Raw genomic sequence first — 25,932 nt, 5'->3', positions numbered from 1 at the left:
ATGACGAGAGTTGTCACACACCATATATCCCATGTCTCTGTCTTGACTGCGAGCTCCAGCATCTAGGAGAGCAAGGAATTCTAACTCCTGAACTTAGGGTTTTAATGTATTTTGTAAGCCTTCCTAGGTATCAAGACAAATGTTTTAACCATGTTTTGGGTGGGGGGTTTTTGTCCATTTTTTAAAATTTTCACAGTCTGTATGAATTCTTTCTGGTGTGCAACATGTATTTGGGGTTTTTAATCTTGTTTCTGTGGTAATTAATATAGTGTTGTACGAATCTCCATACTCTTGGGCAGTGCATTCCTTAGTGTGTTTTTTGCATATGCATGATTCATGGATTTTGACTGTTCTCTTTAGGTGTTGTTAAATTATTTATTATAATTATCATAGAGATATGCACTATAGGATTGCTTGCACTTGCAAGATCAACATTACCATCAGTAACAGGAAAATCAAAATAAATTCCAGAACTAACTGTCTGTATATGATCCTTTTTTAAGCCTCTTCCTTTCCATCTATGTAATATTCAGCTCTTTATGGGGCATTCAGTGTCAGCACACCACGCTTGTTAAATTGCTCAAGATTTTATTTTACAAATATGCATAACCATGTGTTGATGGTCTGGAAGACAGATGGAAGACTTCCTTGGAAGCTAATAACTTTCAAGGTTTCCAGCTTTTTTCCTTAAGCAAGTACTTGAGTTCATTAGAGAGTACTGCAGTTGTATTCTCAAAGGCTTGACTTCTGGTTGTTCTCATCTTGAGTGTGAGCCACTACGAAGTGAAGTATGTACTTCAGAGGGGAGTTCAGATAATATTTTGAAGAACAGCAAAAAAATTGCTATTAAATCTGTCTTCTGAATGCATAGGGTGAATATTTTTTCCACTATTTAAGTATTGTTTTATATTGTTTTTCAGAACTCCTATCAGTGGTAGTCCTTCTCAGCAGTTGGTTCTTAATTCATGTTGTGCATTTAACCAAGGAATATACAACTCCGTAAGTGTAGGTCCTACACCTGTAAAAGCAACAAAACCTGGAAATAACAAAGACTCTTCAGGTCACTGTTGCACAAAACAATGTTCTGAGAAAAATTGATTTCATAACAGGAAACATAGCTATTTGGTGCCAAGAAAAAGTGGTTGAAAATAAAGGAATGAATATTCTTCCTGTTACCAAAAAACCCCTAAAAAACCCAGTGAAAATATTTTACAAACCTCCCATGCTTTAAATAAATTCTTAGACTACTATAAAAAAAATAGGACATTTAATTTCCTCTTCTGAAGGTCTGTAATAGCAGTTGTAATCCACTGTCACATATGACAATGAGCCTTTATTTAACTGTTGATGATGCTTGAGAGTAGTATTCTCAGCAGATTGTTAATTCTTATTTTCTCCTGTCATGTGCTTATCCAGGGAATGACCAGTTTTGTTTCTGTTTTCAGTTTCAGTGTTTTAAGCTGATAGGAGTAAATATCTTCTCAATGCACTTTTAATACTGTTGCTTTTGGAAGAATGACTAGTGTGTTAAAGACGCTCTGAGTGTGAATGTGCATCCAAAAATTATATTTTCCTATTCAGTTAAAATCTAAATGCCACTTAGAAGGAGAAAAAAGCCTAGAGTGTTTGCAGAGTATTTTTTAACTGGCAATGAAAAAAAACCAGTCCTAAAGACTCCTTTTGAGTCGCCTTTCTCTAAATAATTTCAAGATAATTGCAAGAAGTTACTTGTAACTATTTTTTTTAACGGGGAGTATCCCACTTGTCTATCTGTGTTACGACTTCTGTTTCCTCTCTTATCTTGATGTGGCTCTGGTTCTTGGGCTTTTCCAGGGGTCAGTTCATTTCCCTCACCTAGGAAGAAATCAAACTTTTCTGTCTCAAGAGGAGGGCACAGGAGACCTAGGTCATTTATTACTGGATTTGTGTGCTGCTTTGCAAGGGTCTGATGAACATAGATGGAGGAGGGCACAAGGTAGGAGTAAAAGTCCTGTGAATTTCAGTGGTTGTGAGCTTTTAGGTCACCTTGACTGACATTTGTGAATTTTTTGTGAAGTTTTTTTGTGCACTGCAGCAAACACACAGCAGCACACCAAAGACTTAAGCAAGCGCTCAGCACTGACATTTTCTATAAGACTGTCTGCCCTAGAATACTTTAATAGCTTCATATATCACTTTAATTTCTTTTCAAATAAATAATACTCCACAGAAATAGATAATTTGATCTCCATCTCTTGTAACATTCTCAGTAAAGCATGTCTCTTTTATCAGCATCTGAAAAATCTAAATGCTGAATGTTCAGTGGTGGTGGTGATATGGCGGCATCCTAGACCTGTAGGTGGATACAGAATGGCCAACACTGGTCTTTCATCCTGGAGGGTCTGTCAAAAAATGGGTGGAAAAAAGCCAACACAGAGGGAGATGTCTGTTTGTACCTTACTGACTGCATTATTCAGTCAAGTAATATCAGAGCAGCTTACAGGAATGGTGAAGTAAAATGGATTTAAGCACTTCCGTACATGTTTTTCACACAGTGAAGTTGTTGCAAGTGTTCGTACGTGTTGGTGTCTTCATGGGACTGAAATTTTCCCAGGAGGTGCAGGAGTGCCTTGGGGTTTGGCAACTTTAGCTGCTGCTCTGGGAACTGCAGATTAAAACATCTGACTGGCGCTGGGCTGTGCAGGCACAAATGGTACCCAGTTATCAAATGGTACCATTTGATATCCCAAGTGGAAGGCTTCATCCTGGGTTGATAGTAATCTAGAGTTGGAAGTTTCTTGGAAATTTTGCATAGAAAAGACATTTTCTTCCAGAAGGAAAGCTGGCCAATGAATGAAGAAAAGCTGGCTGCTCTTTGGGCAGCCAGATCAGCCCCTGGGTGACTGAGAAGCATCCTGGAGTCACTGTGCCACCATGTCTGGGTTATTTATGGGTTTGCAGCAGAAATTCAGACAGTTCAGAGCTGTTGTTACTTTTGTCTTAGCCATCCATTCACGGACTCCAATGTTAAAAATTCATGACAGAGTGCCTCGCTTAATCCCTAAATAAGTATGAAACTATTCCATGTGCCTTTTGGTTACTGAAATGCAGCTTACTGTTCCGTAACGCTGTCCTTCCACAAGCTTGCCTGATGCACTATATCAAATGTCATTTTCTGACTGCTTTGTTGGAAGAGGCAGTTCAGAGCAGCACAACACAACATGTATGCTCTCTTGTACAGACTCTACAAGATGCATTGCAAATTTCAGTTGCTGGAATTTTTCTGTCTCAAGTTTTGGAGTGCTTAAAGTCTACATATTAGCTAAAGGTCCATCATGTGAAAAAAGAGGGAGAAAATTATCATACCTCAGAAACTGGTATGTCATCATGGCCTATTTTCTCTGCATCAGTATGAACAAATCCATGGGATGTTGGTGTTATGTATGAGAAAACTACAAATTCCAACACTTCCAAAGTGTGTATTTTTTGTATTTATTCATTTGTAAAATGTTAGTATGGAGAACAAAACTTTTGTAGCTACATCTAGCCCAAGGAGCAACTTTTAGTCAGAAGTTCATAATGAACTTTGTTACAAATACTGCAGGCCTTTGAAACATAGAGGTTTTTCCTTTCTCTTTTTCTCTTTTAATTGCAAACATTTTCCTGTTCTCATGGAATTGAACAAGTCATGAATGATATTAGTATCATGACAGTAGAATCATAGGTGTAAATACAGGTAAAGTGTTGTAGTGCCCATGATATTAATTCTGTGGCTGATCTGGTGCTGTTTTCATTTGTCTTGCCTGGGTCAGTCTTGTGCTGCGCTGTCTTGTCAGGCTGCGTCCCTGTTGCTTGACCTCCGTGGGTGTGGTTAATGGGGGAATCCCAGTTGCATGACCTTGCTGGTAGAGCAGGGCTTTTGGCATCAATGACTACAGCCTGGAGGGCAGGACACCTTTTCTCCTTCTGTGAAATTGCAATACCAGCGTGAAATTGATGAATTGATGAGCTCTTGCAGTCCATGAGGCTGAGTTTCTGTTCAAATTGAGAAAGTGCTCTGCTTTTATTTATACAATGTAGCTTAATAACCTGCCTTGGCTTGGTTCTTTTAATAATTCTCCTTCTCTGCAGGAAGTAGGAAACCCCAAAAAGATTTGCATTCTCCAGAAAAATTTCCCCTGCCTGTATGGTGTATTTTTGTTGTTATTTTAAATCTCTGTATTAAATTGAGTGTCTTATCTTGACTTGCATTTGACTTGTGGTGCTTTGGAACTGGGCTAGGTAATGAAGTTGAAATTCATGATCCTGAGTAACCCCCCACTTTCACTTTGACAATACATAAAGAAATTGAAACAAGCCGTCAACAATATGAGTCTTGCATAGGGAATGATATTGTAAACAAGTGAAGTAAGTGGAAAAATACCTCTGAGTTATAGCCATCTAAAGAAATTTTGTAGAAATTTTGTGTTGTTTACACCAATAACATTATTTTTGAATTTTTTAAGACGAAAAGAGGTAAAATCAGGATATAATTATATTGAATGTTTCAAGTGTGTATCAAGTAATGTATCTTAAGTGGGACTATAGTGTTACAAAGTAACATTTTTCTTCAGACACACTCCTTAAAAAGTATCCTTAACTGATGGTGCAGGGCCCTAAAACTAAAAAACCCTAACAATGTCTGTAGTTTTCTTCATAATTTCCTTGGGTTTTTTGCTTTTTTTTTTTTTTCCCCTATCCTAGGGCTGCAGACATTTACTGTATGTTAGGTAATCAAGGGCAAAAGGGAACAAAAAGGCTATAATAGTTTGAGGTTTTATTAAACCCAAGCACATGGAGGTTTACCTGGAGTATATTTAACATATTCATAGGCTTTGTCTTTTTTCTTTTGAAAAGAATATGCTTCCTGCAAGAAGAAAAATTTAGGAGCTTTTGGTTTTTTTCCATTAGCCTTTATTTTTTCCTTTCTTGCAAATTACAAAAAAGAAATACAAGTAGAGGACTTTCTCAAATTGTCACAGGGGAGACACTCTCCAAAGAACAAAATAGGCATAAATACTATTGGGTGTGAAATAATTCTGTGAATTAATATCGATGGTTTTGAACTTCTCTTCGCAGCCTGCTTCCAGTTGCAAGCCTATTTCTCTGTTTTAGTGCCTGTTCATTGCCTGCAGTCTCTCATAAATGTTGCGTAAAACATAATCAGGGACTATGTTACACAGTCATTATCAAAAGACAAAAAGGTCACGTAGTCTCGAGCTTTAGGATAAGGCACATAAGTGCCTGGACCCTCCATTTCATGTAGTTGACATTGCCATGAAGTGAAGAAAACCCCTTCTTCTAATTTTATGGGGAAGACTTCTTTTCAGCTGATCTTTTTCTGTGAATCTATTTAAGCATCTTCACATTATGCTCTACCAAAAGGGGATGTATATAGTCAGGTTTTTTCTCCCCCACCAGCAAACCACAAAATTGAATCTACTTCTGTACCTTTAAATCTAGTTGCATATGAAATTTGTAATGTTCTGAACTATTTTTTTCCCACCTGAAGCTGAAAGTCCTAGTAACTGAAGGAGCACATTCACAGGCAGAGAAATTACCACAGTATGTCCCTAAAATGGAGATGGTTTGATGGTTAGTTCTTGTTTGGAGGAAAGTGGATTTGCAGGAGCTGAAGACCAGCCTGCTGAAAATTACAAGTTTCACACTTCAAATACAAACCCGTTTTTCAGGAAGCAAGGAAGTGAGAGAAAATAATTTGATTGGGAAACTGCTCTGTCACATTGGTACCTTACAGCAGGCAAATTTTATTTTATTTAAGGATTTTTTTTTTAATCTTAGCATGATTTCTTACCTTCAGTTAACTGCTGGATGATAAGAGAGCTTGGTTTTCAGTAGGGGATAAAAACTAAGACTTTTCACAATCAATTAGTTAAGAATTCATTTATTCTGAAATGATCTGTCCTTGCCACTGAACTAGGACATCAAGTTTAGTGCTTATCAAAATAAATAAAAGACAGTGAAATCTATGAGGTATATACAGCTGTGTTTAATAACATGGCTCAGGGAAAGTCTAGTAGCTCTTATTCCATAGCCGTGTAGATGCCCTTTAGCAAGTTCATGAATTTAATGCCGAATAGGCATCAAAATCTTCCTGAAAGACTGATCCTAAAGCTGAACTGTTTGCATGAACTGGATCAAAGCTTAGGAGGCAGTGCCATTTAGCTGTTTCATAGTCTGTTGTTTCCATTTTGTGTAGGAGAGAATTGGATTGACCTTTTACATCAGGAATAACATTAGAAGCTATTAACTGGCAAATAGATAGAAGGCACTTCAGAGAAGAAAAGCTAAATGAGAGGATTGAGTTTGATTTGGAGAAATCTAAACTACATTCAAGTAGGAAAAATTAACACTTGAGCTTCTTGGGAGAAAGAGAACATATAACTCTTAAAGATTGTACATTTGCAAGAATGAAGAAGATTCTTCTGGGAATTACTGGAAGAACAATGAAACAAAATCACTGTCAAACCACAAGAAAAAATTTCAAGAAAAATGTTACTGATGAGTTGTGTGCCTTTTGTAATGGCTCTAACTGCCAGAGGAACTAAAGACGACATACTGGAGCATGGTGAAATAATAGGGAGTGAAAGGAATATTTAAGAACGATGGGTATTTGTCCAGGCATAAATGATGACTTTGGATACTTCTTACATTTTTTTGCAGCATCATCCAAAGATGAAATTCACCCTTTCTGTCTTGTAAGAAGAAACAATGAACTTCTGCTCTTTCATGTTAAGTTTTTCTTTCTCCATTGCCCCAAATATGTTGGTTTGGTTTTGTTTATTTTTTAAAATTTTCTTGAATTTTTCTTTTTTAACCGTTTTGGTATTTAATGGAGTAACTCACTTGCAACTGACTTTCTTCTTGTAAAACCTTAGTGAAACCAGAACACACAGTAGTGTTTTTTCTTCCTTGTTTTCAAGGGAAATAGGTGTATATAGCATTTTACATCTGCTTGTGCCTGACCTTGCTAGGCCAGTAACAACGGGGGAAAAAAAATCACAGAGCCTGGCTCTACTGGGATTTAATAACACACTTAGTACTAACACTAACTGCTGCTCTTTACCTTTCTGGCATTTGTGGTGTGTTGACCTTGGCTAGCCCCTCACCCTGCCCTTTTTTGGTCCTTTCCTCAGCAGCACAAGGGGGAAAATAGGGTGGGCAAGCTCATGGGTTGAGAAAACGACAGGGAGATCACTTATTTTGTAAATCATCAGTTACTGTCACAGACAAAAACAGATTCACCTTGGGGGAAAACTAACCCCAGGCACAGGGGGATTGGAACTGGGGGCTGCAGTCAATCCATTGCACTTGGTGTCTGCTGCTCCTTCCTTCTCACCCTATGTCCCTGCTCCAGCCTGTAGCACCACTGTGAATAGTGCTGTAACATTTGCTCTAATCTCTCACTGAAAATCTCAAACAATTAGTTAATCTCAGGAATTAATGAGATTGTGAGCAGTTCCATTGTTTATACTTTGCATTTCTGCCAAGTCCAGTAATATCTTAAGATATCATGAAGATTTTACAATAATATAATTATTAATAATTAATATTATGGTATTGCAAGCATATATAAATGAGGCAAAACTACTAACTCTTTCAAACATATTGTATTTCTTTACAAGTAAAGAATGACTTTCTTATGAAAGGTGTAAGAAAGTATTTTGTATGTTTTCCAAAGATATAATTTTGCTGTATAGTTTGCTCTGGCATTGGCTTCTGATTTTCTTGGAGTAGGTAGATGACTGAGAAAGGAGCAGAATTCTGTACAGTTGCATAATACAGCTGCTTAAGTTTAAAAAAAGGAGGAGAAGGGAAGTAGTTTTTAAGATGCTGAACAGATGCCTTAGCTTTGTGATAAATGGTCTATGAGTGCTGTCTGGAGCATTTCATGAAGTGCTGTAGGACTAACATGTAGATAGATGTATGCAAATTCATTGCTAAGTATTTTTAAATGATGAAAAATGAGACTGAGAAAGTGGAGTACTATAAAATATGTTGATATGCTAAAAAATGTATGTTGAAGCTTCCAAAGGCTATAGCAGATTCCCCTACTTTAGAAACAAGATCTTTAAATACTTCTAGTTTATTTGTTGTAATTTGAATTTGATTTTCTTTTCCTTCCAGTGATTTTAAGAGAAGTTGGGAGAAACATTTTAAAAATCTGCAAAGGTTGATTCTGCAAAGGTTATATTCTGTTTCTTCCTTTCCCCCCAGACTGACTTCAGAAAATGTTGGCGGGTTTATCTTCTTCTGTATCTTAGCTTTAGAAATATTAGAAGTAAATGGGGATTTTTTAGTGGTTTGTTTTTTTTTTTTTTGGGGGGTGGTTTTTTTTTGGTGGGAAAGACTTGAGTTGCTTTTTGTGTATTGCTTTAAAATATTTGCAAAACACAAGTGAGAAAGGCAGAGAGGCAATTTAGATGTCCATGGATAATCAGTGCTAACAGTGTGGGAAGCAGTCTGTCATTTTTCACCGACCCTTTTCAGTTTTCTAACTCTTATGTAGAAGGAAAAAACCCCAAACTACTGATGTACAGCCTCCCCCTGCCACATTCATAGTATTTAGTAACAAAACTTTTGAAAATCTTATTCTCTAGTCTGATGATCAGGTGCTTGTAAGAACATATATATTACTAAAATAGAGATTACAAACTAGCATATTACTAAGTTTATTCTAGAGGCAGGGGGCATAAAAATTACACACCAGTGGATGTGGTTTACAAACACTTTCTCAGGCAATCAACTGATTCTAGACCATAATCTTTAAAGATTTAAAGTAACAGCAAATCTAAATAATATAATATGATTCTTTTGTGTCTTTATAAATGGGTATTAATGATGAAGAAATAACCAGGAGTTGCTATTTTACCAAATTCTCTAACAAAAAATAAATAAAATAATGGATTCTGTATATAATTCTTAATATGAACTACTTGCTTATGTTACATTATAGTCATTTTCTTTAAACCCTTTCTTTAAGATGACTACTAAAAATATAGATTTCAATGCACTGTGCTTTAATAAGAGCAGCTTTCCTTCTAAAATATTTCTTTCTCATTTTTTTTCCTAAATTTTTTAGCACAGACTTGCTTTACAGGCTAGTAAAGATGCTAAATTAGCCTCTCACACAGATGATTTAATTCCATGTACATAAATTTTCATCTTTTCCTGAGCAACAGCTTGTGAACAATTTTCAGAATGCCTAATACAACTGTTTAGGACATACTAGAACACAATAGTTCCTTGTTGTCTAAAACTCAAAGGATAACATTTGACGTACAAAATGGTAATAATTTATATGACTATACTTCAGAGAAGATTTTTTACCAGTATTCATGCACATACTCCCAGGACTTCTGCAAGACTACTCATTTGGGCAAATGCTCACATATCCATTACTTTTTTAACTTTAGGTTAAATTTTTTCTCTATTTTTGATGGATTTAACCTGAACTTTCCTCATGAGGAAAGGCTCTTTATTGTGATGCCCTTTAGGACTGAAAATAAAAGGAAAATCCATCAACAGGAAGGTTCTGGAATCATTAAGCAGATATGAAGGTAAATTTTGGTTAAGAAATTTTCCTGTAGCAATGATTAAATCATATGTTGAATTGGATTTTCTCACTTGGTTGGAAAGTTTGGCCTGGCATGCCCTATCTAGCAAGTTTTTTTCACTGAGGTTCATTAACCAGGTAGTGCCTGGTATGGAGCTGTCCCTCTTGAAGAAATGGATCAGCTCTGGGCTAGGTTAGATGGCAGCCTGTCTTTACCATCCATTCTGAAGGACAGCAGGACAGACTGATTCATCATTATTGCCTGTATAACCCGCTGAAACATATGATTTCCTCTTTCTGCCTTTGTAGCTAGACAGGCACAGCCTGTTTTACTTTGTGTATATTTGTAACACACATTTACAAGGTGGACACTCTTCTAGCTATAGAAACTTCTGTTATCCCCTTAAATCCATTGGAAAATGGAGGAGCAAACAAAACTTTTCCAAACAAGTTCAGCTTGGTGTCCTAAGTCAGCTATTTCCACTGCTAATATATCTCAGATTCGAGTCTGCCTCTTTTTTGGGGGGTAGAAAAAGGTGTGATAAAGCTGCATTGAGGAATGTGAACCTTATTTTTCGTTTTATTTTCAGAAAATCTGCAGAGCAAGGTGAGAGAATTTTGGCCTCAGTGACCTCAGAATAATGATTATGCTTTTCTTCTCTTGTTATTTTTTCCCCTGTCCATCTGTGATACTATTTCCAATTATCTGATCCTAAAACGAGAGAAAAGTTTGTAGGTGGAGGCATCTAGATAGGTACTCAGAGGTATGTGATATCTTCTGTAGATACTGCTTCAGTCATGTTTTAAGCCGTTTTATAGCTTGCTGGATTTCATTTTGATGTTTCTGGGATAAGAAAACCTATGCATTTCATCATTTTTCACAGTGAATAATCAGTTTCTTAGTATTTATCTTTTTCCTTACTACCGCCTTTGTTTTCCCTCTTTCCCCCTCTCCCCTCCCTTAGGATCATATATGATAGTGATTTCCTCAGACCATGACCCCGGAGAAAAGACTCGACTTCAGCTTCCAACAATGAAAGAAAACGATACTCACTGCATCGATTTCAGCTACCTTCTGTACAGCAAGAATGGAGGAAACCCAGGCACTTTGAATATCCTCGTTAGGGTGAACAAAGGACCACTGGCTAATCCCATCTGGAATGTCACTGGCTCCACCGGCAAAGACTGGCTTCGAGCAGAGTTGGCTGTCAGCACTTTCTGGCCGAATGAGTATCAGGTAAACTTGCCATAAATTCACGCCACTTTATAATATTTACTGCAAGGTCCTATTCACTTTGTGTTGTTTTAGTCTGTTCTGATGGAGTATTCTCCCAATGTCCTGAAGTGAAGTGTTCCATTCAGTATAAATAATTATGTGGGAATGGATATTTTTTATAGCGGGTGAATGTTCATAGTTATCTATTACTGTATAATAGGAAAAAAAAATAGCTGGAAAAAAGCCTTGTTAAAAGAAATGGTAAGGTTGAAGTCCAGGAGCATCAAAAATTATAAACTCCCAGAAATAAATTGCCTGTGCAACTGTAATTTGTACTTGTCGTCCCTCCTCTTTTGTTTATGCCTGTGTTACCATGTCTAATTACATGACTGTAAACTATGGTTTTTTCCACATGACATTTGCTTCATTTGCTGTGCAGGCAGAATGGTGCTCACCTAATGAGCAGCTGTTCAGGATGTGTTTTTTTCCCTGTTTGTTTGCTATGGGACAAAACCACCCGCAGTGTAGGCCTGTTGTTTGGAGGGAAAATTTGTTTTGTTATTACTGGATGCTGTTATTTGATTTGTTTGATTAACCTAAGAAAGTTCCTGCAGCTGTTTTACTCAGTGGGTATTTGATGTGAAGGATAAATCTCATACATGGGCATTTTTGTTCTGGCGTGTAGGTGTGGGAAGAGTTGGATTACATGTGCTCATCTGAGTTGTTACACCATGAGGTGTTACACCACAATGTGCTTACAGGCCCCTATCTAAATATTCTTCATCAGTGCTCTTGCAAAGAGTTTGGATCTCCAGAGTAGTTATTAAATGACAGAAAGTGGCTGCTTTATTAATGGTTTTGTTGAATAGTGGTACTGTAGGATTGCTTCTTAAAAGTGCCTTTATCTAAAGTTTGTTGCAATTGCCCACCATCAAAATAACATCCATGAATAAGCTTCAGTGCAAGCAGCCTTACTTATACAGTGAAAATTACGTAACTTACTATCATTTTATGGGATTTTTTGGGGGTTTTGTTTCCGTGGTTTTAATGATTTTATTTATAAAGAAATTTCGTCTATAAAGAAATTTTATTAATAAAGAAATTTCAGTGGCATTGAAACTGGGTAAAATTTGATTTAAAGGTCTGAAGCCTGGCTCCAGAAAACTTGGCTTTTGAAGAGGTGTTTTATTAACCCTTTTTATGTTGCTAGAAAGTACCATTTGGTGTCCTTAAACAAACCTCGGGAGCCTTTTATAACAGTACAGTAGTGATCAAGTATAGCAGCATTATATGCAGTAAATCAGTTTTCTGCTCACAGATGGCCAGGCTTGACAATGAGATTGGTGGTTGGAGCCTTATCTTAGCAACACGGCCATTTTTCACTTACGTTACAGCCTCCACATTATCTCTCCACAGACTCTGCTTAAATTCATTCTTTCCTTTGCTTGGTCGTCCAACAGAATATTGAAATCATGTGTAACCCAGTTTATTTTTAAATTAAAAATAAGCCTGGAGTAGAACTGGAGGACTGTTAATGCAACCTGCTGTGATTTGTGTCCAACTTGCACAATTGCTTTTATGAACAGGAGGGGAAATCTGCATGCTATCTGTGCACAACTGCTTGTTTGCACGAACAGGGTTGGTATTTTTGTGGTTTTGGTTCTTTCAACTCTCAAGGTTCAGGTTCAACATTGCTCTTGGTAGATTTTTGTTTGTTTGTTTGTTTCTAGTTTGTTCCTTAGTTTTGAGTTGAGTTATGCTTTGGAATGGAAATATTTTTTTCATTTTTCTTGTTAGAGTTCCATGCTGTACAGTTGTACCTTGTGATTTTGGCACTTTTATCTACCTGTTGGTCAGTGAGTTTAGCTAGTACTGAGGAAAATAAGCACTGGTTTCTATAACAAGATGGAAGTGGTTCTTTACTAATCTGGGAATTGGATCCCTGCCTGTACAAGCAAGGTCACTGCTAAGGATCACTGCTGAGCACAATTGTTTGCATGTACTTTGTTACAATCAGGTCAACTTCACTGCCCTTTCCTTCACTTTTAAGTGAAGGAGGAGAGTAGAGATTATCAGGGGCTGAATAGCACAGGTTCGCTCTAAGGAAGTCTCATATGGTGACTTGGAAGTTAGCAGCCTGGCCAAGTTAGTTGTAGTAACAGTGCTGCACCTTGGCTAATTAGCTCCTAAAGAGCATTTCTGTCCTCTGCTGTGCTCTGTTGAAGCTTCATTGCCTCCTGCTCAAACTAGCACAGTGTTTTTACATGTCACTCTAGTATAAAAAAGAAATTAGTCTTATGCATTTTTGGATGGATTTAACACCTCCTTTTACTCACAGGAATATATTTTTTAAAAAAATCAAATTCCTTAACTTTCTTTAACTATATTCTGCTGGGCAATTATTTATATATTTATTTTCTGACAAACACAGTACAGTTTATTATAGTAGCTTTACTGGATAAAACTTTTTACCTAGTTTTGTATCCTGTCTCTGCTGGCAGATAGGAGTGGAAGTTTGTAGAAGAGTTCAGGAACAGGACAAACTCATACCTCCCCCAGAACACACTTCCAGCCTTGAGCATATATGTGTTTCAAGAACTTTGAGTTAAGAACATAAGTGGTGCCTTTCTGTATTCCTGTTAGTACTTTTTTTTTTTTTTTGGCAATGATTTAAGCTTCTAGTGTTTACAATATATATGACAAGGAATTCCAATGTTAATTCCATGTTAGGACTATTCCTGGGGGTTTCTCCAAGCCTGGGGCCTGTAATTCTTCACTTGTCGTATTTTGCACTCGCGGAGTTTCAGAAGTCCTGTAATGATCTGTCTTCTGTCTCCTGCTAGCAAGACATCTGCAGCTTCTATTCTGCTTGTTTAACATGAGGATGAACTCTTGAAGAAAAGGGCTTGATTAGAGAATCCCTTGGGATCAAGTTGATTTCATTTTGGTCCTTGCTGGTTCTGGAATCTTTTTTTTGTCACCCTGTTGGATATATGCCACATTTGACCTGACTCAGGTTTGCTTCAAAGGAAAAATATTTTGTGATTTTTATTGTTTAAACTTTGTAACTGACTAGGAGTTTTGTCACTTTGTTTTCTTTGTTGGTTATTACTGTAATTAATTTATTTTGGTTGAGATGTTTATTTCTGTCTGGATGAGTTTTTTTGTCTAATGCTTCTGTTCATTTCCCCAAGTTCTCTCCTCCTTTGCACAGTAGGGATTATCCCACTGCTGAGGGCTGTCTCTTCCTTCCTGCTTCTGCCACAGTCATTTTTCCACTTCCCTTGCTACCTATGTCATTCCTTTTTACTTTGATTTTGTTTGTTTGTGGTTTGTTAGTTTTTTTGTACGCAGTCTCCCAAAAGTCTCTGTTTTGCAAATTTGTTTTGCTTCCACAGGATCACGTCTGTGCTCAGTCACATATGAGGTCCATTTTGCAATGTGAACCATGGGCTTTCCATTTTTGGTTTTACAAACCTGATGTTTATATCAGAAACTGGTAAAGAAACTCTTGACTTGGAACCATAAATTTCAAACTTGTAAAAAACTAATTACTTTGTTTCTTTGTGGTTCTTTAAAAATTCACTATACAGTAATGGTGTTCTGCAGTTTAGCAAACATGCTGGCTGGGATACTGACTTCATAGGCGTGATGTTGCACCTGGAAGTATAGCTAGCAAAGTAAAAATACTGAACTGCACTGAGCAAAAGGTCTTTTATCAGCTCAAAAATACTGCCGGAAAACTCTGGAAAGCCAAATAATTCTCTTGCAGGATTGTGAATCCTGATTTGGATAATTAATTTGTTCTTTATTATAGTACTGATGATTTATAGGATTTGCAAAAGTTTAAATTGCTCAAAGATCTTGGAAAATTACTTTCCTTCATCATCTTGAAAGGTCTCAAAACTGTAATAGAAGTATAACGGGGAATGGTAGACTGAAGATTAAGTAATGGTGTGTACTGTTGGGCCATATGCCACATAAGGTAGGAAACAGATTTCTTGTGAAATATGAGAATTTTTGCCTTTTTGGATATCAGATCACTATTCCAAACTCGTAGACATGTGAGACTGTAAACAAGCTGTATGCAGAAAAGTTTGGGAAGACAGGGAGTTAGAAGAGATTTAGTCATTAATTATAGCTAAGGAAGGAAAGCCACAAGTGAAATGGAAAGCACCTGCGTGAACTGCATAGAACTGAGTTATAGGCTAACTTTAGAAGAAACCCACCCTCCCAAACTCCAACTTCCTATTTATAAGGCAAATGTCCTTTTTTATATATGGACTTTAACCTTGAGATACTCTCTAACATCAAGAAAATACAAAAATCATTAAAAAAAAAAATCAGCAACATTCTAAAAGACTGATGTATTCATAGACCTTTATTTAAAATATTTTGGAACACAGAAAATTACTGATAATAATACCAAAGACAAACTTTATAAATAAACTTGGAGCTAGTGTAACTTTTTTGACTAGGTAGGAAAAAATAATGTAATGCAGAAAGCGCTTTATTTGAAAATTTTGAGCAACACTGATAAGCAGCCAACCAGTTACTGTTACAGCTCTCTGTGTAAGTCTTGGATGTTGAGTTGCAAGACAGTGAAAATTGTCTGATGGAAATCTCAGCATGAGGAGGAGTTCAGGGGCAGAGGAGAGCAGTCTGTAACCATGTGTGAGAGGCAGTGCTGAAATACGCTAAGTTATCTGGCTTGGGAAAAGACCCAATTTAGACAAATATGATAGAGTTCTGCAAAACCCTCACTAATATAAAGGAGATTCCACTTGCAGTTCAAGAATTACGGGCCTTTTTGGTCTGGTGGGTAAACCAGACGGAAAAAAGTGAATGGAGGTTGGTCACACTGCAGGCTTTAGACCCATGAATGTGCCTGACAGCAATAGCTGTTGTGGATGCCCAGCCCCTTCCACCCCTCAAGAGTATGTGTGCTTAACTTTTTCTCTGGATTCCTAAATGTAATTTATATTTTTTATTCTGTGGTTGTTTAAATCAGTTTGGTCATATTTTGTGTAAGTTTTTGCTTGGCTGTAGAAATAAAAGCTATCTTTGTCTGCCACTACTATTCCTACACCCATTTCTCTTGGCTCTTTTCCTCTGGGGTAACATAATATTTTAGACTTTTCTAAATTGAAATTTAAAATTAAGCCTTTTAAATTCTTCCAGTTTCTAAGGGTGCTCAGAAATAAAATATGAATTAGAACATTTTTGGAGGGGTGGTTGGTTTCATTCTAGCAGAGATATAAAAATTGTTTCCTAAAATATGTTAGTAAAATATGGGTTAGCTGTATAATTAAAGAAATCTAAGATAGTAGTTAATAAACTGAGAGATTTTTTTTTTCCTAAACTTGGAATAGCTCTTGTTTGTAGGTAGTATAAATCACTGAATTGTTCCTTGTATAGGTGCATCATTCTTTATCATTCCTTTTGAGGAATAACTCCCTTGAGAATACTTTGTGGCTTTTAAGAATTTAAGGTGATTGTCAATAAACTATTTTTTTCTAGTTCATTAATGCACAGTGAAATTGCTTATACATTTGTTTGTCTCCTTTGTTTTCCTTCTTTCTTTTATAGTTTTCACCAAATGAAAGCACTTTTAACTGCCTCACTGCTTACCACTATCTCTAATGTTTGAAAATATCTCCAAAGAGGAATGATGTTGCTTTCTCATCAGAAATTTTCTAAACCCCTAAGTGTTCTCCTGACTATTACTTGCTAGGCAGCACTTAATCAGAAAACTTCTTCTTTATACAGTTAATTGAAGAGTTACTCAGAGGGAGACTTTTTAAATAATGAACTTTCTTATTGCTTTTCCAAGCCTTGCTAGTACAAAAACAACAGCAGCTTTTTTAACTGCTAGGATAAACATGAATACATGCAAGCAAATCTGTCACATTTCTGTCTCATTTCTTCCAAGATATTTATTGATTTGGTGAGGACAAAAAAAGGCGTAATTTCCAATAGAGTGATTACCAGAACCATTTTAATAATTTAGTTCTGCAGATCACAAAGCACTCACAGCCCTCAAAGGACTTGTACAAATACTGACTCATTCCAGTATTCAAACTGGGAAATCATAGTGCAGGGAGTGAAAGTGAGCATTGCCCAAACAAGCCTCGTCACAGCTGAAGTGCCAGCATCTAGGTTTTCAATAACACCATAAGTATTGGAGACTTCTTGGAAACTCTTTATTTTTTCTTAGAAACGACCAGCAGGCTTTGACTGTTAGTTCAGGTCTGTGGCGTTGTTTCAGCAGGGTATGTTCTGCAGGCCAGCCACAACGTGCTTTCTTTCTGTCTAGAATTAGCTCATTTATGAGCACAGGAGCTTCCTGAGGGACAAGGGAATGACGGTAGTGGGAAAGCACATAAATAATGATGATATATGCTGTTGGCCTCTCCCCCACCTATTGTGTTGTCTCCTCCTGCCCACCACTTTTTTTTTTTTTTTTTATTTAGGAACTTTAAAATTGCCTTAAGGAGATGTATGTAATAGCTTTCCTAGCTTGGTGGGTTTGATTTTTGTTAGCCTATCAAAATAGATGAGACCTAATTTATTTTGGGGTCTGCTGCATTAAAAAAGGGCTAAGCTGATAAATTAGTATCAAAGAATTTTTACAATTAAAAATAGCAGAAATTATTGTTAATCAAGTGAAATGTGTCAGCCATGTCTAAGTCACTGATCCAAGCTGTACTTCACCATTGCAAGCAGAGATGGCTCTGCCTCCACAAAACACCTAAAACTCCATTCCAGCAGGGGTGTAGAAGAAACTACTTTGGATAGGCTAAGAAACTGTGGAATCTGAGCAATTGCTTCTGTTACTCTATTCTTAGTCCTGAGTTGAAAAAAAATTGAATTTACAGAATTCTGAAGCTAAAGAGTTTATGTGCTGAAAAAAGAAATGTTAGCAGCTTACTGCCTCCCTTTTCCTTTGTTTAAAATTTTCAATAGTCTTTTCCACTGCTTTTCTTTGTTATATTAAAATTTGTGTGTAGGTTTCTTTTGTTCTACTGTGCTCTGGGTTTCCTGTGCTATATGTATGATCTGAACTGAAAGGAGAGTAGAAATATTATACTTGGAGTACTGAAGTATTGTAAGGAATTGCATGGCTCTACATACAAGACTCTTCAATTCTCTTTCCATCAAATAATGCAGTGCCAATGAGGCTGATGAAGATTTTGACCTTTTTTCACCGTTCATGCAAAATAGTGATTATCTTCAGGGTGCAGTGATGAAAATTTAGTAGATGCTTGATGTTTTCCAAGGCAGTGAAAGATTTGGAGGTTAGTATTACCTTGATAATTACCTAAAAATCTTAAGTGGAACACTACTGGTTGTAAACTCATGAGGGCTTACTTTGAGATAAATACATAATACTTTTAGCCAGTGCCTCATTTCTGGGGAGATATATGTGACTTTAACCTCAGCACTCTTCCAGGAAACATTCCTCGCATCTGCAAGGTGGTATGCAAATTTTGTTTTAACCTTGATTACCAAGATTATGAAAAGCCTGTAGCATTCTCCTCCCTATCGTACTGCAAGCACTGTCAGGCAGTGAAGTGGAAAACACACTATTGCTAATCAGCCATCTTGGAGTGCCTGATTAATTTTTTTCAGAAATACAAGATTGACTTAAATCATCATGTGTAAATAAAGTAGTTCTGGATATGGTTCCTTTTGTCGAGATTATTCTTTTTTAGGATTTTAGTCTGTAGTTGAAAAGCATAATTACTTGTTACATAAGAAGCTCAGATTTTGAAATACTTTTATCAGCTTCTGCAAGATCATATCCCTTTCTAAGAAAAATTGTGAATATCACACTATGAAGGAGCTGCAATGATATACTCTTCCACTTGGCTCTTTTATTCACATGAAAAGTGAAATGAATGAAAGGGGATTATGGCAGAAATCAGTGATATATGCTTGAAGTAGATGGTTAAAAGAAAGCAGAAACTGATAATACTTTCATTTCATTATATGGGTTCTGAAAAGATTGAGTAATGAATTGTGCTCTGCTAGGGGTTTCCAGTCTACCCCTAAGTGAAAGAGAATAAAAGAAAAAATATAATAGTGCAGTATTGAATCATTATCAAAAAGTTCACTAAAATCTCTGCACTTCAAAATTGGAAACCAATCAGTCTCCAAATTCATGGGCCTTGAAGTATCAGGGTTTTCAGTTTAAAAGTCTGAACTCATCAATTCAACACTGATAAGATACTGTGTTAGGTAATTTTTGCTATGAAGCATTGTATGCTGTCAGACGTCTGGATTTTGCCTGACCACCCCCAACCCCCAGTGCCTCTTTGGTGTCGTGGTTTAACCCCAGTTGGCAATGAAGCCTCACACAGTCCCTTCCTCACTTCCTTCCGCCTCCCTGGTGGGATGGGGAAGAGAATTGGAAGGGCAAAAGCAAGAAAATTTGTAAATTGAGATAAAGACAGATTAATAGGTAAAGCAAAAGCTGTGAGTGCAAGCAAAGCAAAACAAGGAATTAATTCACCACTTCCCATGGGCAGGCAGGTGTTCAGCTGTCTCCAGGAGAGCAGGGCTCCATCACATGTAACAGGGCTTGGGAAGACAAATGCCATCAGTCTGAATGACTCCCCTTTTTCTTTCTTCTCCCATCTTGACATGCTGAGTATGATGCCATAAGGTGTGGGGTATCCCTTTGGTCACTGGTGTGCTTGTGGAGTCAGATGTCCTGGCTATGCCCCCTCTCAACCTGTGCATCCTCAGCCTACTCACTGGAGGGGTGGTGTGAGAAGCAGAACAGCCCTTGGCTCTGTGCAAGCATTGCCCAGCAGTAACAAAAACATCCCTGTGTTATCAACACTGTTTCCAGCACAAATCTAAAGCATTGCCACATGCCAGCTACTATGAAAAAAATGAACTCTACCCCAGCCAAAACCAATACAGTTGGAAAAAAAATTATACTGAGAATTATGCAGCTACTTAACTTTTCTTTTGTCCTTTTCTGACTTTTGTTATTAAGTGCAAGATGAAATGCTCAGGAAGAATTTTTTGAGTATGTGCACACCATGCTATAATGTATTGGTTGTTTTGATGGTTTTATTTAAAATATTTTCTCTTTTTCTGATGCTAAATGATGAACAAGCCCGAGGCTTGGAGTAAAGTCAAAAGCTGTTCTTCATCCAGACTAATACGTAATAGGAATCCCATGTTGACTGGTGATATGACCTCCTCAGAGAGAAATAAGTACCTCATATCTTTATAATTCTCTCTACCCTGTATGTGTTTCTTTTCTGAAGTTTAGACTTTGTTTGAGGTGACATTGAAAAAACAACTGAGATAGTTGCTCTGAAGGAGAAAATAATCAAAATTCAAAGATGAGGGGGCAGTGTATCAATTAATTTGCACTAGAATCAAATTCTGATCAAATGTACAAGGTCGGTGTATTTAAAGAAATAAACAAACAAGTATTGTTGAATTTTCTGCTTTGCCCAAAAGATATTACAAAGCATTTTAAAGTCACCCCCACCCTCCTTACCCCATCTTACCAGAGTGAAGTAAATTATACCCCTATTCTGGAAGTTCTGAAACACCATCTGAAGTAGAACAATTTTCTGGTGCTAAGATAGTGATGGGAAGTTTGTGAACTGGTAATTGCCCAGTGGGAGATAAAGTGATGGCACAGTCAGGAAGATAGTTCTCTGGGCTCCAAGCCAGGGATAGTTGCATTGCTGTCTTTACAGACACGTTATTTTCCTCTTAGAGAGTTCTTCCCCTTTTCCTAGTCAGTTATGGAGCTCCTTCACTATTTTCTTTAAATGTCTTTATGTGCAGCTCCTAGAAGATTTAAAGAATTGGTATAAAACTTTTCGGAGTGGATTTCTTCTGTGAAGTACCTTGACTACATAAAAGTGCATCCTAAACTGGTTTTTTCCTGATGTTTTTTGGTTTGATTTGTTTTATTGTGGTCTCAGTGTCTTCTGGAGCCTTTTGTATGTTATCCATGAGATCTTTGAATGTACTATTCATTTGCGGGAATGGGTCCTGTAACTGGAAACCTTTGTGATTTTGCTGATGCCCGTGCCAGGATTACTGCATCTCACCTTGAGTCGCAAACAAGCAACAGCAAACGGAAGCCCAACAGTGCTGCTAGTGCTAGACAACTGCAAGGCAGAGCAAAGACATGTTTTCCATGCTCATGGAAGGTACAGATTGTGTGGGCACTCCTGCTAATGCAGAGCAGGGGAGTTAATGGGGTTGTTGCAGTGTCACTTTACTGACCTGCTGTGGTGTGAACAGCATATTTACCGGGGGTGGTTGTGTGTGCCTGCTTGCTGCTTGTGTGTGACTTACCTTTAGAAATTTCATAATGTAGATTTTTAGTCTAGAGTCAACTTTTTGGCTTGGCTTACACTTTTGCCATAATTGTCAATTTTGCTCTCTTTACTATGTTCTCCAGGCAATGAATGTGTCTCACAGGTTGTGAATTATTCAGTAGGTGGTGTCTGTTGGAAGAAAATAACTCTCACCTGGAAATAGTAGTTGCAGTTTGCTGCTATTTATGGAATGAAATTACTTACAAGAAAGGAAAGCATATTTGTTCAATGTGAATAACTGTGATAAGCCTTTAAAAAAATTAAATAACACAAGTCCTGTAATTCCAGTCTTCCTAGTGCATTGTTGAGTTACTGAAAGAGAAATCAAATATTAGGGAATTTCTGGTAGCATTCATCTTGAGGTACTAGACAGAACAAGAGGTATGGGTTTCTGGGGGTGTCATCCTGCCACTGATTTTTTGTGGAAGGAAGAAGAAACAGCAGCTGTGCCAGATTCAACAGCAGACACCTAAAGGATCTGCTTGCCCAGGGCATTTCTAGTGCACTTTGCAAGGAATAGAAAACAAGGAGAATGGAATGAGTGATGATACTGCATCTTCCAGCTGTCAAGCTTCAGCAGTAAAACACTTTTTATCTAGTGTATGTGGCTGCCCTTTGGGTGTGCATTATGCTCATATCATGTAACTTTTCTAGGTTTGATCGTTAGTTGATTTGGTTGTACCTGATTAGCTTCAGGTGTTGCAGTTGACTGGTTAACTTCACAAGTAGATTTCATCTGAAAATGAAAAAAAAAACTTCCCAGCAATAAACAAACAAACCCAACAACCAAAAGTTTAAAAATGAAAATCTGCTGTGGACTTCTAGGCAGGAATGGAGACAGATAATCTTCATTTAGTCTGATTTTTTTTTTTTTTTTCTTCTGTCTTTGTGAAATCTTAAAGGCACACATGCTCAGGTCCACACTCTCTCACTTGATTGAAGCCCTGTTTCTCACCCTCTTCTTTTCTACCATGCTTAAGGGATTACTGTAAACTTTCAAACCTCCAATAAATGAGTTAAGAAAGAGTTACAACCTGCACCATCTGTCTTTCCACCCCCCCCTTCTTTCTTTTGTGTTAACTTTTGTATTCAGTATAAGTGTTTTGTTGTATGTCTGCACTTGCAACTTGTTCTTTCATTCAGAGGTTTAGTGGTTGAAAGAAAATCAGCCACTGATATCCCTGAAACGCCATGTTTAACTGATGAATTGAAAGTTGGTATTTCCCTAATTCTGTTCCCTGCTTCCCACTCCTGCTATACCCAGAGCTGTAGGCAAGAGGGTTGTAATGCTGTTTTTCCCCCTGCCACTGTCCATTTTCCAGCTTTCCTTGGAAAGGGCTGCTGCCCTTGGAAGGGATGTAGAGGAAGCTGGTGTTGGTCTTCCCTCTGCACTGCCACAGGTCCTGCTGTGAAATTACTTCCAGGATGCTATTTGGCCTTCTTTGATAGGGTGAATATGTGCTGCCCTTGATGCTATGCTTGTACTTGTAAAGAACACACAAACATAATGCCCACAATGTTTTTTTAAAAAATAAATAAAACAATACTTATTAATGGTGAATAATAATACCACCACCAAAGAAAACCCCTTTACCTAACCCTTCCCTTTTTCCATAATGGTAAACCAAGTGGATTACAAGTTCTTGTTACTATATTTCTAATGTTTTTTAATGTAAATCTTAAATGCAGAGAAACAATATGTTTTTCCATGGGAGAGAGACAAACCCTGTGCATCGATCCAAATTTATTTCCTATATGAACTGAATTATTAAACTATTTGTACTGTACTGGAAGTTGTGATAAGTTATCAAAACATGGTTATGCTTTTTTGATACAGGTTGAAATATCAAGCAGCTTGCAATGCATTTCCAGGTTGCTAACCAATGTTTTCTGTCATAGCCAGATGACCAGTTGTTCATTGTGTGACAGACAAATCAGAACAAAGCCAAAATTTGCTTGGTTAGCACATTTCTCTTTTAAATAAAAATGGTACATGCAATGGGACTTGTGCGTATATGAGCGAGCACGTGTTTGCATGTGCCTAGGTTTTTTACTTTTGTTTTTTATAAAGATAAAAATGAACCTTAAAGTAAAGCATCATCTTTGTCCCTGGACTTAATTATGAGGTCTTAACAGCATGTATTTGGACAATGACATGGAAATTAGCAGCAGCTGTCTGGTTTTCCAAAAAAGAGCTGGAACATCAGATGTACTTATCTTGGTAGCATTGAATTCAATCTGAATTTCACTTCTGGGTGTTGATTTACTACTATTTGTCCAAAGTATAATGTGTAGCATAACCAATATTTTTCAAAACGCTATGCAAGTAGTTTCAGTTTTGTTTGTCTTGTTTCAGAAACCTACTGAAATGGAACATGGCATGTGTTTTAATGTATTATTTGTTTACATACGTTAGATAAATGTGGCATAGCGCCTTGAAACAGAAAAATGTGTTAAGTGGGTATTTTGTCACAACAAAACAGTTAAATCAGACACATGAGCTTTCTTTGGCTGTAGCTTTACTGAACCATTGGTTAGGTTCAACACATTGGATTAAAGAACTGCACCCCAAATTAGAAAGGTTTCCACCCCCCCCCCCCCTTTTTTTTTTTTAAATCCCTTCCAACCCTGTAAGAGTTTAAACCTTTGATTTTTCTGGAACTCACTTCCCCCTCACCGCTTTCTTTTTTCCTTCCTCCCTTCTCCCCCTTGTTAAGGGTATTCTGTGTGATAAGATAGTACTGAAAAGTGTGGGTGCTTCAGAACCTTGTTGGTTGTGGTCAGATCTGTAATGGCAAAGAGTGATGAAATACAGGTGTCTTCACTTCTGAAGTTAGAGAGAATTTTATTTTGAGCAAGTGTATGTCTTATTCTGGAAAAGGGGTGACAGGATCAGTAGCAGAGACAATAAACTTAGTTTCTTTTACGGATATTCTTAATAATCACAGAGAGGGTTATAATTTTGCTCAGAAGTGAAGTCATAACAAAGCTAAGTAATTTTCTTATCCATCTTAGTTAGATTGTTAATTAAATTGGGAAAACTAATGTCTTCATTTGAAAATCCAGAATAGTCCAAAAGTCTACTGTAAAGTTAAAACCGGTTCTGCAAGTGCTGCGTATGGCTGAAATTCAAGAGCAGTTTCCCTGCTGTGAAAGACCTTCAACCCAAACTCTGCAGAAAGTGGTCTTGGTAACTAATATATTCCAAATTCTTGTACTTTTTCAACAATCTTTTCTGACAAGTTTGAGGGGAGAATACTTTAATTTGGGCCAGGATGGGAGCAAAGCACAGCACATGAAAAACAAGTTAATTGTGCCATTTTGCAAATGCAGCCTCGTCCCCTCCATGCAATTTAGCTTCCTTTCTGAGCAGGTTTGTGCTGTATCAGTAAAAAATTAAATAAATTACATACTAAAAAATTGCAAGCTCTGCAAAGCAAAGCTTAAGTACACCACACAGCAAAAAACAAGTCTTTCCATTCTGGGCTTATAAGTAGCCTAAGTTTGCTGAAGAGTGTGATGCTTCTCTGCTGGGTGTAGTGGGCAGGGTTGCATAGCCAGAGCAGGAGGGGGATGGAAGGGAGTGGTTTGGGGATCAGGAGGCTCCTACACTTTTTAGCCTATGGCTCAGCACGGTACTGCTTTTGATGCTGAGACCTGTGTTTGCTTAACCTGGGCTGTGTCAAAACTACCTGGGACTTCTAACTTGCTGCACTGAGCAAACCAGTCCTTATTGATTTTTGGGAAAAAAAAGGTTGTATTTCCATTTAAGATCTGGGAGGTTGTTTTCTCAGGGCTGATTGGACAAAAGCTTGCTCCAGTGCTGTTTGGAGACATGGATTTACTTTAGGCAGGTTTGTAGCCTTTGTGTTTGGGAAAGGAAGTTTCTGAACCCATGGCAAAAGCAAAATACTTGTAGGGCTTTTGTCTCAGAAATCTGCAGCTGATCAGGAAGGGATAAATCACAGGTAAGGCTCCAGAGCACAAGCTGCTGGAACAGTCAGCACCAGAGGGTAAAGGTGGGGAAGACAATGGAAAGTTGTCTCTTGAGCTTCAACTTCCTAGAACTGGGACATCAGTACAAGGCAAAAGATCTTTCTGGAGGCATCCTTTAAGGGCCAGTTAAGTTGCCTCTCGAGAACTGATGGTGACAAGAGTGAATGCCAGGAGTATTTCTAGGGAGATTTTATTTTTGACAAAAAATATCAATTATTGAATATTTGCTTTCAGAAAATACATGTCAAAGTGATAGTAGGATCTGCTTCCTTAAATGTAATCAACAGGTTTAATGTGTTTATTTGCAAAACAAAACAAAACCCAAAGTAATTAATATTTTTTTAAATTGGAAAAAAAATCAAGCGCAGTTTTTGTAAAAATGTAAAACCAAAACCAGATCAATTTCAAGCCATATACACTGTGAACTGTAGTAATTCCAGTATTGTTTGGTAAAGTCAATTAATTCCAGAGTGAGAATAGGGATAGATACTTGATGCCTCCAAAGATCACACAGAGGAGGTGTGCCGCTGCAAATGGTACTCATTTGGGTAGAAACTCCAAGCTGAAATTACTTTTTTTATAACACTTCTCTGAAAGTGTTAGATGAAGCTAAATCTGTATCTGAAAAATGATCCAGGAAAATTTATCAATCACAGAAACTGGACCTCTGATTTTTCATAGGTATCGTTCATGTAGTTTCAAATCAGATTAGTTAATTAAAGAAAATGGCACAGTTTGTGTTTACTCTAAAATGTGGTTTCATT

The 25,932-nt window shown here is 37.3% G+C and overlaps 1 protein-coding gene across 18 annotated transcripts in view; it reads left to right on the top strand.

Annotated features, from left to right (window-relative positions):
• The window catches only part of PTPRK (protein tyrosine phosphatase receptor type K), a 389,377-nt gene that overhangs the window by 118,898 nt on the left and 244,547 nt on the right, over nucleotides 1-25,932 (top strand). For all 18 annotated transcript variants that reach the window (XM_042017411.1, XM_042017415.1, XM_042017404.1 and 15 more), the window contains exon 3: nucleotides 10,561-10,832. In XM_042017411.1, coding sequence (XP_041873345.1) covers nucleotides 10,561-10,832 — 272 coding nt within the window. The remainder of the gene's footprint in view (nucleotides 1-10,560; nucleotides 10,833-25,932) is intronic.

The sequence above is a fragment of the Corvus kubaryi genome, unplaced genomic scaffold, assembly GCF_017639235.1.
Source record: "Corvus kubaryi isolate FWS band 111438036 unplaced genomic scaffold, C.kubaryi_AGA036_p1.0 split3-73, whole genome shotgun sequence".
In the NCBI taxonomy this organism is placed as follows: domain Eukaryota; kingdom Metazoa; phylum Chordata; class Aves; order Passeriformes; family Corvidae; genus Corvus; species Corvus kubaryi.
This window is presented reverse-complemented; position numbering and strand designations above follow the sequence as displayed.